Genomic DNA, 13,876 nt, shown 5'->3' with positions numbered 1-13,876 from the left:
AGTATGGATATTCTAAGAACTTCTCAGTTAAGTCTGAAGACCTCTTAATGCATCCCGGAGAGTGCTGGTTGGATGGCCAGAGTTTAGTGCACTGCATGGCTGCCCAAGACTCCAAGCAACTCCAGCCCACTCCACCTGAACGATTGGCGGTATTTTGCCCACTGGACTGCATGCAGTGCTCTCAGCTTAGGCGCAAGCATTCTCCTAATCTGCACTGCAAGGCTGCACTGTTAGCTTGAACCAAGGAGGAGGCTGGTCCAAACCTGAATGATGCCATTGCAAGAGGCTGTGAGTGCCTCCACTAGTGACTGCTCCATATGTCTTCCTAATTGCTTGCTGCACCTGCATGTTAGCTTTCAGTGACTTATTAACAAGAACATCCAGGTTTCTTTGAACATCAACACTTCCCAATCTCTCACCATTTAAGATATACTCTGCACCTCTGTTCCTCCTAACAAAGTAGATAGCCTCACACTTATCCACATTATATTCCATCTGCGATGTTATTTGCCCACTCATTAAGCCTGCCCACGTCCCCTTGAAGCCCCTTGGCATCATTCTCAAATACACATTCCCAGTTTTGTGTCATCCACAAACTTGGAAATATTACATTTTGTCTCCACATCCAAATCATTGATATAGATTGTGAACAGCTGGGCCCCAAGTATTGATCCTTGCAGTACCCCACTAGTCACAGCCTGCCAAGCTGAGAATAACCAATTTCTTCCTATTCTTTGTTTTCTGCTTTGGGATTTGAGCATCACTGATAAGGACAGCATTTAATGCCCAACCCTAATTTCCCTTGATAAGGTGGTGGTGGGTTGCCTTCTTGAAACCCTAAAGGTCCCTGTGAGGTAGGTGCACACAAAGTCCTGTTAAGAAATGCATTCCGGGTTTGTGACCGAGCAACGGTAAAGGAATAGCGATATCGTTCAAAGTCAGGATGTTGACAGACCTGCAGGGGAAATTGCAGGTGGCAGTGTTCCCATAGGTTTTGTTATGACCACAGCTGATGTTAATTGCTGCACAAGCCAAATCCCAGAGGAAAATTTGGCTTTTCTTTTTTATTCAGCAGCAAGAAGTCAAGTAACACTTTTGGGATTTTATAAATTAAAAATTTTATTAACAAGAATAAAAGAAAACTTAAGCACACAAGATTACAGTTGCACAGTTAAAATTAGTCTTACAAAACATTTCCCCAAAAGACTCCCTACTTGGTCAGACCCACATCCAGGCAACACACCCTTATAGATGTTTAGCTATAAAAATCCAATAATATTACCCAAGGTAAACTGCTGTAGCTTTAATAAAGGCTTACCACATGGTCTCTTAAACTCTCTTCCACTCTGCTGTGGAAATCCAAGACTTCAGAATCAGACTTTTTGTAGCCCAAGACTTTTCTGGCTTGACTGGATGGTTGATTCAAACTGCATCTTCTTCCAGCCTAGAGCTACAGTGAACAGCTCCCAGCTCCAGATCCATCTCAAAGCTACCTTAAGCTTTCCACAGTAACTCTAAAATACCTTTTTACCCCCTTTCATCTCACATTCCATTGTTCTCACACCTCTTTGAAACTCCCATTCTTCCAAATATAACACCTTTCATGTTTCTATTTTGCCTTTGCTTTCGGGTCAATAAAATGTAATATACCCTCTTCTGTTTACCTATGGAACTCCTGCAAGATGCAAACATGTTTCTCGTTACCTCTGACTTCCCTTTGATATTCAAACAAATTAGCTTATCTAAAAATGCAAATGGTCGATCCAACCTATTCCCTTATACCTCAAACCTAACACATCTATCCTTTCAGGTTTAAGCCTCCCAGACAACCTATCTCCTGGTAATCTCTGCCCAACTTAATTAAACCATTAACACACACACACAGACACACAGCCTTCTTAACAGAATATCATAATATTCCCCAAAAATATTAATAAGAATAACCTCCATTTCTCACAGTCTTCTGTCTTAGCCCTTCTTAGTAGAGGTTGTGGGTTTGGAAGGTGCTGTCGAAGGAGCCTTGGTGAGTTACTGCAGTGCATCTTGTTTACACTGCTACTACTATGCACCTGTGGTGGAGGGAGTGAATGTTTAAGGTGTGAATAGGGTGCTGATCAAGCTGGCTGCTTTCTCTTGGATGGTGTCAAGCTTATTGAGCATTATTTAAGATATACTCATCCAGTCAAGTGGGCAGTATTCCATCACTCTCCTTGCTTGTGTCTTGTAGATGGTGGATAGGCTGTGGGGAGTCAGGAGTGAATTACTCACTGCAGAATTCCTAGCCTCTGACTTGTTCTTGTAGCCACAGTATTATATGGCTGATCCAGTTAAGTTTCCTGTCAAAGGCAATCCCCAAGATGTTGATGGTGAGGGATTCAATGATGGTAATACCATTGAATATCAAGACCAGATGGTTAGATTCTGTCTTGTTGGAGATGGTATTTGCCTGGCACTTGTGTGGCATACTGCCCAGATTTAGTTTGCACGCCAAAGTTATAAGCCAAGTGGTCAATGGATTGCCTGGTCATCCAGGAGCCATTCCCTGATTTGACATGATGGCTGAAATACTGATGGTACAGCAGACTGCACAGAGTAAATGCATTGTGACTGCTGCCAGGATATTAACTTGCACGTGCGCTGAGCATAGTCTCATACCAGCTGCACACTCAGGGAGTGGAACCCTTTAAGATTGTGGCACATCATTGCATTTATGCCCACGAAGTAACATGTTTGGAGTCAGTCGCACCCTGCACCATTGGGAAGCCTGCTGTTCTGGAGAAGCCATGGGCTTCCTCTACCTGCTTCTCTGGCCAGGGCAAATGCAATGTATGTCCCTCTCCTGGCACACAGAATGCAGACTGCACTTATACAGTAGTGGGTGGTGAACTGTGAGATGTTAGAGATGTTGCTTTTTCCAGCCTAGAAGAATCCTGATGCAATGAAATGCCGTATTTCCTTCACTGGCAGCACCGTCCATGCCCTATTCTAAGGCTGCAGGTGGCAGATACCAGTGAAAAACTCCTTCATAAAATGTAGACATCATACATACTGCTCATCACTGAGGTTCAGGTAAGGGAATTGCTCCCTGAAGACCTTGGGTGGATATGCCCTCCTGCTGAGAACATTTTTCCCCCTTCGAGCTTCTTGTCCTCTTCTCTACTGCCTCTGCACCACCTCCACGTCCTGCTGCAGGCCAAGGGAAGATGGTAACAATAGTACCTATGATTGGGAGCAAGTTGTCTGACTAGGAGCCTTGAAGTCAGAACCAAGGCTTTCACCATTTTCAACACTCTAGCCTGTGGACTTCACCAACTTTAGGTAGCAGTTTAAAATTCTACAAACTCAGCAGCAATAACTAACATGAAAGTAGTTGATAAATAGTATGGTGCTGGGCGGAGGGTCCTTCCTGTTGCTGAACGCATATTCAGTGTGTTTTCAAGAGAGGGCATCAGCTGGGGCATTGAAGTCAAAGATGGCACAGCTGGCATCAAATCAGCATAACACACTGACTAATACCACAATCTCTCACTCTGCACATTTCCAGTGCAGACTATCGCCTGTGCTAACACCCTCACCAAAATGGTGTCTGGTGCACCCTATAATGGAAATGTGCATGCACAATGCGGACTCCATTTTACACCTAAACTGCACCTATAGTGCTGAAAATACAGGTGCTATGGAGCCGAATCTTGCAGCTTTAATCTTCTATCTTTGGCCCTTCATTCAAGACCCTCAATAATTGGAAACAGTCTGCTTGTATCTTCCTTGCCCCATGTTTCATAGTTTTAAAAATTTCTATCATATCTCTGTATTGTTTGAATAAATAAAGGCCAAATTTTAAGTCTTTCTTTATATTTGTTTCCTCAGACTAGCATTTACGAGTTTGTAAAATATGTTAGTTCCAGTCATAGCACATAGTTTTAAATCAAAATCTAATGAAGCACAGTGTACTTTCATCAAACTGTCTGTATTTTATAGGGAGGAACGAGAGGCTCAACGCATAAAAGATATGGAGAAAGACAAACAAGCCGAAAGGTTGATAAGACTAAGGGAGGATGAAGTGCAACGGTAAGATGAAGAACAGAATGTGCATTATGTCTCCCCTGCTTCACTCAGTGTGCATCAGTTAGTCTTTGACTCCATGGAAGGCAACCGTTTACCTAAGGATTGTGGAGAGCAGCAATAAGTTCTGTGATCCAATGGAATGCAACTGTAATTACAGGAATTCCTCTTGTACCAATACCAGTCCCGAAATCTTATCTTTCCTGAAACCTTCACTTTTAACTGCATAGCCTAGACAAGGTTTCAGGAGGTGCAGACTTGCCTAGCATCTAGACCTCACTCTCAACCCTTTAGGCTAATATCCAGAGAAAAGAGGAAAGCCTACACGTCTGGGGCCCAGTCAGTTTCAGGAGTTGCCAGCAGGTGCTCATTTGAGGGATACACGAATCGTGTGATGGGACTCCATTCCAGATCTTGTTTCATTTACTCCCTTAGCCATTAGCTCTTGATGTTGTTGTTAATGTTGAAAGGCACTGAGCGGTAGGGCGAAGATCACCACAGATGTAGATGTGATCTTGTCCTCCAGGTGTGCCATTCCACTGCGCTAAAAAACCCTCACCATAGCACTAAATTTCCCAGAAATAACTCCTCACCACAATGCAAGTGCATCAATATTACATATTAAGGAAACCTGGGGAAACTGTCAATGTTTAGAAAAACAGGCCTAAAAATAACCAAATCAAACAAACTGTTGTACTGCAGGAGGGAAGAGGAGCAACTTAAAAGACTGCTGGAAGAGACCAAGAGAATTAATTTGGAACAGAAGTTTTCATTTGAAGAAAAACTTCAGCAGGTACTTCAACAAAGTGAGATCAGTTGTAGGAACCCTTGGAATGTGCCATTACTGTGAAAGGTTTATGTCATGCAAGTCTTACAGGTTTGCATTTTCTCTCATTACTCAGATGTCATTATTGCCAATGATTTGCATTACACATGTGATTCATGAATGCGGGGTCACATCTTCCTGTTCTGCCCCACTTATTAGTAAGAATTGTACAGGAGTTTTTGGGAAACCAGAATAAATGGTGAAATTGTCCCAGATGGTCCATTACAATGCAACCACCACAGAATAAATGCAACCAATGCATACATACCAACTAAACCCATTCACTGCATCCATTACTGAATTAATCCAACCGGTGCTTGCAGTACCAGACAAGCCCAATAGAAGTAAGTAATCCTAATCAAATTTAGATAGTTGAGACTCAAATAATCCAACCAATATACACACACCACTAAACTAAAACAATTGAGACATTCACTACAAAACAACCTGTGATATAATAAGAAAAATACCCAAACTCATGCTCGGTGTTGCTAGTTTTATGAGCAATTGAAATAACTTACAAATTTTACTTCAGTAAAGTTCTGATCATCTTTGCATTCATATAGGAACAGCACCTTCGATATGAGATCCAAAGGAAGGCAGAGGAACAGGTCAGCCAGTTACAGGTTGAAATGAGGCAAATGATGCAACAAAGACAGGTAATGAAACATTAGGAAGCAACAGAGCTTTAGGATAAATGGCCTACAATTTCAATTCATAGCATCAAACTACCCTCAATTTTCATAGAGACATTGAACACTTAAGAAATAGGATAGGAGTAGCAGAAGATATTTATATCAGATTGGTGCCATAAAAAGATGATCACTGTTGAGGTCTGATTTCAGGTTCATCATCAGAAATGTATTAATGATCTGTGCTAGAGTACTTGATAGCGATGGCGCAGTGGTATTGTTGCTGGACTTGTAATCCAGAGACTCAAGGATAATTCTCTGGGGACCCGGTTTGAATCCTGCCATGGCAGATGGTGGAATTTGAATTTAGTAAAAACCTGGAACTAAAAGTCTAATGATAAAAACCCATCTGGTTCACTAATGCCCTTGCTGTCCCAGAGAAAGGAAAACTGCTGCCTGGCCTACATGTGACTCCAGACCCACAGCAATATGGTTGACTCTTAAATCTAGAAAGCCACTCAGTTGTATCAAACCACTACAAAAAAAAAGGAATGAAACTAGACGATCACCTGGCAGCAAAAGCGACAACGCCAAACTCAGCCCTCTCGACCCTCAAAGTCCTCCTGACTAACATCTGGGGGCTGAGTGCCAAAATTGGGAGAGCTGTCTCACAGACTAGTCAAACAACAGCCTGACATAGTAATGCTCATGGAATCATACCTTACAGACAATGTCCCAGACACCACCATCACCATCCCTGGGTATGTCCTGTCCCACCGGCAGGACAGACCCAGCAGAGGCGGCGGCACAGTGGTATACAGTCAGGAGGGAGTTGCCCTGGGAGTCCTCAACATCAACTCCGGACCCCATGAAGTCATGGGCAAGAAAACCTCCTGCTGATTACCATGTACTGCCCTCAGCCGATAAATCAGCGCACCTCCAGGTTGAACACCACTTGGAGGAAGCACTGAAGGAGGCAAGGGCGCAAAATATACTCTGGGTGGGGTACTTCAATGTCCATCACCAAGAGTGGCTTGGTAGCACCACTACTGACCGAGCTGGCTGAGTCGTAAATGACACAGCAACTAGACTGGGTCTGCAGCAGGTGGTGAGGGAACCAAGAAGAGGGGAAACATACTTGACCTCATCCTTACCAACCTGCCTGCCGCAGATGCATCTGTCCATGACAGTATCGGTAGGAGTGACCGCCACACAGTAGTTGTGGAGACGAAGTCTTGCCTTCACATTGAGGATACCCTCCATCTTGTTGTGTGACACTACCATGGTGCTAAATGGGATAGATTTTGAACGGATCTAGCAACTCAAGACTGGGAAACCATGAGGTGCTGTGGGACATCAGCAGCAGCACTGTACTCAGCTACATCATGGCCTGGCATATCCCCTATTCTACCATTACCACCAAATCAGGGGATCAGTTCTAGTTCAATGAAGAGTGCAGGAGGGCATGCCAGGAGCAGCACCAGGCATACTTAAAAATGAGGTGTCAACCTGGTGAAGCTACAACACAGGACTACTTGCATGTCAAACAGCATAAATGGCCAGTGATAGACAGAATTAAGCGATTCCAAAACCAACGGATCAGATCTAAGCTCTGCAGTCCTGCCAGATCCAGTCATGAATGGTGGTGGACAATTAAACAACCCACTGGAGGAGGAGGCTCCACAAATATCCCCATCCTCAATGATGGAGGAGCTCAGCATATCAGTACAAAAGAGAAGGCTGAAGCATTTGCTACAATCTTCAGTCAAAAGTGCCGAGTGGATGATCCATCTTGGCCTCCTCCGGAGGTCCCCAGCTTCACAGATGCCAGACTTCAGCCAATTCAATATCAAGAAAGGGCTATGGGCCCTGACAATATTCCGGCAATAATACTGAAGACTTGTGCTCCAAAACTTGCTGTGCCTCTAGCCAAGCTGTTCCAGTACAACTACAACACTGGAATCTACCCGGCAATGTGGAAAATTTCCCAGGTATGTCCTGTACAAAAAAAGCAGGACAAATCCAACCCAGCCAATTATCGCTCCATCAGTCTGCTCCCAATCATCAGTAAAGCGATGGAAGGAGTCAACAGTGCCACCAAGCAGCACTTGCTTAGCAATAGCCTGTTCACTGACACTCAATATTCCAGGATATAGGGTCTTCAGGTGAGACAGGGAAGGAGGTAAAAGAGGAGGGTGTATCGCAATATTGATCAAGGAATCAATTACAGCAGTAAGGAGGGATGACATCTTAGAAGGCTCCTCAAATGAAGCCATTTGTGTAGAACTTAAAAACAGAAAAAGGAGCAATCACATTGCTGGGAGTGTACTATAGGCCCCCAAACAGTCAGAGAGAAATAGAAGAGCAGATATGTAGGCAAATTTCAGAGAAGTGTAAAAATAATAGGGTAGTAATAGTGGGGGATTTCAACTTCCCCAATATTAACTGGGTTAGTCATAGTGTGATGTGTTTAGAGGGAGCGGAGTTCTTAAAATGCATCCAGTTGAGCTTTTTAAGCCAGTACGTAGAACGTCCTGCAAGAGATGGGGTGGTCCTGGACTTAATTTTAGGGAATGAAGCCGGGCCAGTGGTACAGGTATCAGTGGGGGAGCATTTTGCAGATAGTGATCATAACTCCGTTAGATTCAAGGTTGTTATGGAAAAGGACAAGAATGGGCCAGAAATCAGACTTCTGAATTGGGGGAAGGCCGATTTTAATAAGATCAGATATGATTTGGCCAGGGTGTACTGGGAGCAGCTACTTTTAGGTAAATCTGCGTCAGAGCAGTGGGACACATTCATCAAGGAAATAGGGAGAGTACAGGGCCAACATATTCCAGTAAAGACAAAGGGTGGGACCAACAAATCCAGGGAACCCTGGATGTCGAGGGATATACAGGATTGGATAAAGAGAAAAAGGGAGGCTTATGGCAGATACCGAGGGCTCAAAACAACGGAAGCCCTAGAGGAGTATAGAATGTGTAGGGGGGAAACTTAAAAAGGAAATTAGGAGAGCAAAAACGGGGCATGAACAAACATTGGGAGGTAAAATAAAGGAAAATCCAAAGTTATTTTACAAGTACATTAAGAGTAAGAGGATAACTAGGGAAAGAGTAGGGCCCATTAAGGACCATAGTGGTAAATTTGTGTGTGGAGCCGGAAGACCTAGGTAGGGTTCTAAATGAATACTAAATGGATGGATCCACTAGATTTTGTATAGACTGCAGGAAAGTGAATGCAGTAACGAGGACAGATTCATACCCGATTCTTCGGTTAGAAGATTGCACCGAAAGGGTTGACAGTGTGTCATTTCTTTCTAAAATTGGTCTATTGAGGGGGTACTGGCAAGTGTGATTAGCATCAAGGGCGATTAATGTCAAAGGGCTAAAGAAATATCCGCTTTTGTTACACCAAGTGGGATGTATCAATGTCTAGTCATGCTGTTTCGGTTTAAAAATGCCCTAGCTGCATTCCAGAGACATATGAATCCAGTCATAGCTGAAGTACCTAACTGTGTGGTTTATCTAGACGATATTGTAATATATAGTACGACATGCGGAGAACATGTAAAACAATTAGAGGACCTGTTTAAGCAATTGTATTGGTTGGTTTAGACATAAATCTGGCCAAAAGCGAATTTGAAAATGCAAGGGTAACTTACCTAGATCACATCATCGGACAAGGGCAGGCGTTGCCGAAAACAGTAAAAGTGAACTCTCTAATAGAATTCCCCATTCCTAAAACTAAATGAGAGATCATGAGGTTTTTGGGAATGTGTGGATTTTATAGAAAGTTTGTGCCTAACGTCAGCACAATAGCTATACCTCTCACCAATTTGTTAGGAAAACAGGCAAAAGTGATATGGTCAGTAGAATGCCAAGCAGCCTTTAAAAAGCTGAAGGCACCCTTAATAAATGAACCAGCGTTGGTCGCTCCTGACTTTACCAAACCTTTTACAATGGCAATTGATGCTAGCGACTTGGGGAGTAGGTGCAATCCTATTACATGATGATCAATTAGGGATAGAGAAGCCGGTGGGGTACTTTTCCAAGAAACTAAGTCAATATCAGAGGAAGTACCCGACAGTAGAAAAAGAAACCCTAGCATTGTTGTTATCTCTTCAACACTTTGAAGTTTATGTCCGACACAATAACAAAGAAACACTAATCTACACTGACCATAATACGCTGGCATTCATTGAAAAGTTTAAAACTCAAAATGCGAGACTGTTTAGATGGAATCTGTTGTTTCAACCATTCAATGTAAAGATTGTTCACATTGCTGGTAAAGATATTGTGATCGCGGATGCAATGTCGTGGGTGTAAAACACTAAAATAAGTTCAAGGAGTAAGAAATGCTAAAGATTATATAAGATTATATAACGGGGAGGAAGGGTGAATGGAAGTAAGTCTCATGTTTTGTTGTCCATGTGTCATATACCTTGTGATGAAACGCATTTTGAAATGGTGTTTCATCTCTTTTAACGGTGGAGGCATGTAGAAAGAACATATCTTTTTATTTTCTGTTGGACTGTGGTAAAATTACAATGACTGCAGTTGAAAGAAATGTCCACTGGAACAGTGTGAAAGATATATATAATGTTGCAGTCCTGGAACAGAGTATGCCATGAAAGACAGGATGGTGCTGAGGAGTCGTCCTGGACCAAGGGAGCTGCCTGACAACAGCATTTTAATTGGCTCCTGACCAGGTGACCAGGTTTTGTGTGAGTGCAGCAGGATAGCTCCTAGCTTGAAAGGAACAAGACGTAAAACCTCTCTCTATGCTGTGTGTGGAAGTTTCCAGTAATTCCACATTAATAGCTAGCTGGGTTTTTTTCCATTTTTTCCCTCATATCTCTATAACCTGCGCTTTTGGAAAACCCCTGTCAAGAGGCAAAGGGAAAAAACCACTGTTAGAGACATTGAAAAGCAAGCTCTCAATCAGTGAACTAAATGCTAGAAGTGCTGGAATACCACCTCATATCATCAACAAGAACTTAAAGGAATTTGGAAGACATCGATCAAAATCAACCCATCGAACCCTGTATTCCAGATTAGTGCTCTTAAACTGTTTTATCCCACCCTTAAAAGCCACGTTTTGTGTGTCTTATGTGTCTTCTGTGTGTGTGTGTGTGTGTGTATACAGGGATTTAAGAAGAGGGTAGAGTTTAAGTTATAGTGTTAGAAGTTAGCAGTTCATATTTCTCTCTTTTGCCACTAGTTGACGACAATTTGTTTGATAAACAGTATTCTACTTATTAAATTTACAAACCTGGTGCTCGTATTCTGTTAACCTAAATTAAACAGTTAGGTAGAATTGGGGCAATCTGGTGGTTTGGTCAAACTTTTCACATTTGTCATGGCTTGGGGAACAGTGGGACTTGATATTACAGCGCACTATCCCCAGTGAGCCGTGACACTTGTCTTGCCTTTTATCCATCCTCATTTCGAGGTTTGGCTGCACTATGAACAATCTTTCTCCGATTTCTATTCTCCACTACCCCCACTGCCAGTCTAAACTCTGTTATTATCCCTCCATGCTAAATTAAAATATCCACTCCAAAGGTTTGAGCACAAAATTTAGGCTGACACATCAATGCTGTACTGAGGAAGTGCTGCACAATCAGAGCTGCCACCTTTCAGGTGTGATGTTAAGCAAGGACCAGTCTGCCCGGAGGATGTAAAAGATCCCATGGCACTATTTTGCAAAAAAAAGATGAGTTGTCCTTGCTGTCCTGGGGCTAATATTAATCCCTCAACCAGCCAATGAAACAGATTATCTGGGCATTATCAGATTGCTGTTGTTGGAATTACTCTTCACATTTTCTACATTACAGCAGCACTTTAAAAGTTGTCGCTGTGGACAGTTTAAGATCAGGAAAGGCACAATGTAAACAAATCTTTTTTACCATATGGAAAGTGCTTTAGTGACATCTCCATTTGCTGCTTTAGTTTTAGTAGCAGTACAAAATGTAGATTGTTTTTATTTGCATATTTTGTTCATACCAGTTCTAAAAATGCTGTTTTTCATTTTGCTTTTTAGCATTTCCTTGATGTTTACTCTCTAAAGAGGTATGTGGACTTGGAAAGTTTTACTGAATGGCTATGTTTATTTATGCCACAACACTAGGGGGGGCACTTCCAGCATATGCTCTGTTGCAATCTCCATGTCAATGTTAGCTGGCAGCATTAAAATGAACAAGTTGGCTTGAGCAGAATAACAATAAAGTTCAAATTACCCATTTATACTGTGCAGTCCTTAAACAATTGCAAGTTCTTACATCCATTCAACCTATGATTTACTGTATCAACTGTTAATAAAATCATAAGAAATAGGAACAGGAGTAGATCATTCGGCCCCTCAAACTGCTCCGCCATTCAATAAGATCACGGCTGATCTTCCTATGTTTTGATTTCCACATTCCCATCTACCCCCAATAACCTTTGATTCCCTTGCCTAACAAGAATCTATCTACATCTGCCTTAAAAATATTCAATGACCCCGCCTCCACCACCTTCTGAGGCAGAGAATTCCAAAGTCGCACAGCCCTCAGAAAAAATTTCTCCTCATCACTGACCTAAAAGGGCGACCCCTAATTTTAAAACAGTACCCCCTAGTTCTGGACTCACCCACAAGAGGAAACATCCTTTGGACATCCACCTTGTCAAGGGCCATTCAGGATCTTGTATACTTCAGTCAAATTACCCCTCACTCTTCTAACCTCCAGTGGAAACAAGCCCAGTCTATCCAACCTTTCCTCATAAGACAACCCACTCATTCCAGGTATCAACTTAGTAAAACTCCTCTGAACCGCTTCCAATGCATTTACATCCTTCCTTAAATAAGGAGACCAAAACTGCACACAGTATTTGTGGTGCGGTCTCACTAATGCCCTGTATTACTGAAGCATAACATACTTACTTTTATGTTCAATCCCTCTCGCAATAAAGGATAGCATTCCATTAGCCTTAATTACTTGCTGTACCTGCATACTAACTTTTTGTGACTCATGTACTAGAACATCTAGATCCCTCTGCATCTCAGAATTATGCAGCCATTCTCCATTTAAGTAATACTCTGCTTTTTTCGTTCTTCCTGCCAAAGTGAACAACTTCACATTTTCCCACATTAAACTCCATTCACCAGATTTTTGCCCACTCACACCCTATCAATATCCATCTGCAACTCCCTCATGTCCTCTTCACAATATACTTTCCTACCTATCTTTGTGTCATCTGAAAATTTAGCTACCATGTCTTCACTCCGCTCATCTAAGTCATTGTTGTAAATCATAAAAAGTTGAGGCCCCAGCACAGACACCTGTGGGACTCCACTCGTCACATCCTGCAATCCGAAAAAGACCCATTTATGCATACTCTGCTTTCTGCCAGCCAGCCAATCTTCTATCCATGCTAATATGTTACCCTCTACACCATGCACTTTTATTTTCTGTAATAACCTTTGATGTGGCACCTTATCAGAAGTATTCCCTCTGTAAAACATGCTTCTGACAATTCAGTTAATGATGATGGATATTCAGGAAAATTCAGTAAATGAAATTCTCAACTTCCAATGTGAAGCATTGATTGTAATATTTAAGTTGAAGGACATTTTTGGAGGGAAATTCAATTTAAGAAATTTGAATAAAATATTTTTAAGGAAAATGCATTACCCAATGTGGCACTCAAAACAATAACCCTGGAGCTAAGAACCTCATTACCTACCCAGTGAGCTATTCAGCCTAGTTAGGAGCATAGAGCCTCAACATATTGGGTCTCATCAGGAGGCAGCACTCTCATTGAGATTGAGATCCGATTAGAGATTGGGAGCTAGAATGAATTGTTACCAGCAATTATTTTTTTCTTTCCTCTTGGTTATTTGCTGCAATGAAACTGATGCCAGTCCCATTGTAATGTTCCAAACTTCAAACAGTTACACATGTGCCACCGGGCACAGCATGGTTCAATGCGCATGTGCAGCTGTTCCTGATACCTTTCTAGTTGGCACCAACTGTTACAGTGTTACTAAAAATAATCTGTCTACTGCTGTAATTTAGAGATATGTGTTCACATTATTTTATAAAACATGTTGGGCAGAATTTTCTGTGCTCACTGGTGTTGGGCTTCAGGGCGAGCGTGAGCGGATAAGATGGCAGGAAGACCAAAAATCGGTTTCACACCGTTGTGAAACACATTTGCAAGCATCCACTCCACCCATCAATGGCGGGCTTCATTGTAATACATCTGCATATCATTATAAGCCGAGCTCACCAGAATCATCCCCCCACACCAAATTTCCAACGCACGTCAGCAGGAAAACACGCTGGTGCAGAACAAATCTTGTCAAGTGTGTCATG

General features: G+C 42.3%; 1 protein-coding gene across 2 annotated transcripts in view; it reads left to right on the top strand.

The window, feature by feature from the left end:
* LOC144684514 (uncharacterized) overlaps positions 1 to 13,876 on the top strand; it is a 117,667-nt gene that overhangs the window by 62,121 nt on the left and 41,670 nt on the right. For both annotated transcript variants that reach the window (XM_078548375.1, XM_078548374.1), the window contains exons 3-6: positions 3,979 to 4,068; positions 4,765 to 4,855; positions 5,455 to 5,547; positions 11,563 to 11,591. In XM_078548375.1, the coding sequence (XP_078404501.1) occupies positions 4,010 to 4,068; positions 4,765 to 4,855; positions 5,455 to 5,547; positions 11,563 to 11,591 (272 nt within the window). In that variant the 5' untranslated portion in view covers positions 3,979 to 4,009. The remainder of the gene's footprint in view (positions 1 to 3,978; positions 4,069 to 4,764; positions 4,856 to 5,454; positions 5,548 to 11,562; positions 11,592 to 13,876) is intronic.

This window comes from Cetorhinus maximus, chromosome 9 (assembly GCF_964194155.1).
Source record: "Cetorhinus maximus chromosome 9, sCetMax3.hap1.1, whole genome shotgun sequence".
Classification (NCBI taxonomy): Eukaryota; Metazoa; Chordata; class Chondrichthyes; order Lamniformes; family Cetorhinidae; genus Cetorhinus; species Cetorhinus maximus.
The sequence above is the reverse complement of the archived record's forward strand: the minus strand, read 5'-3'. Positions and strand labels throughout refer to the sequence as shown.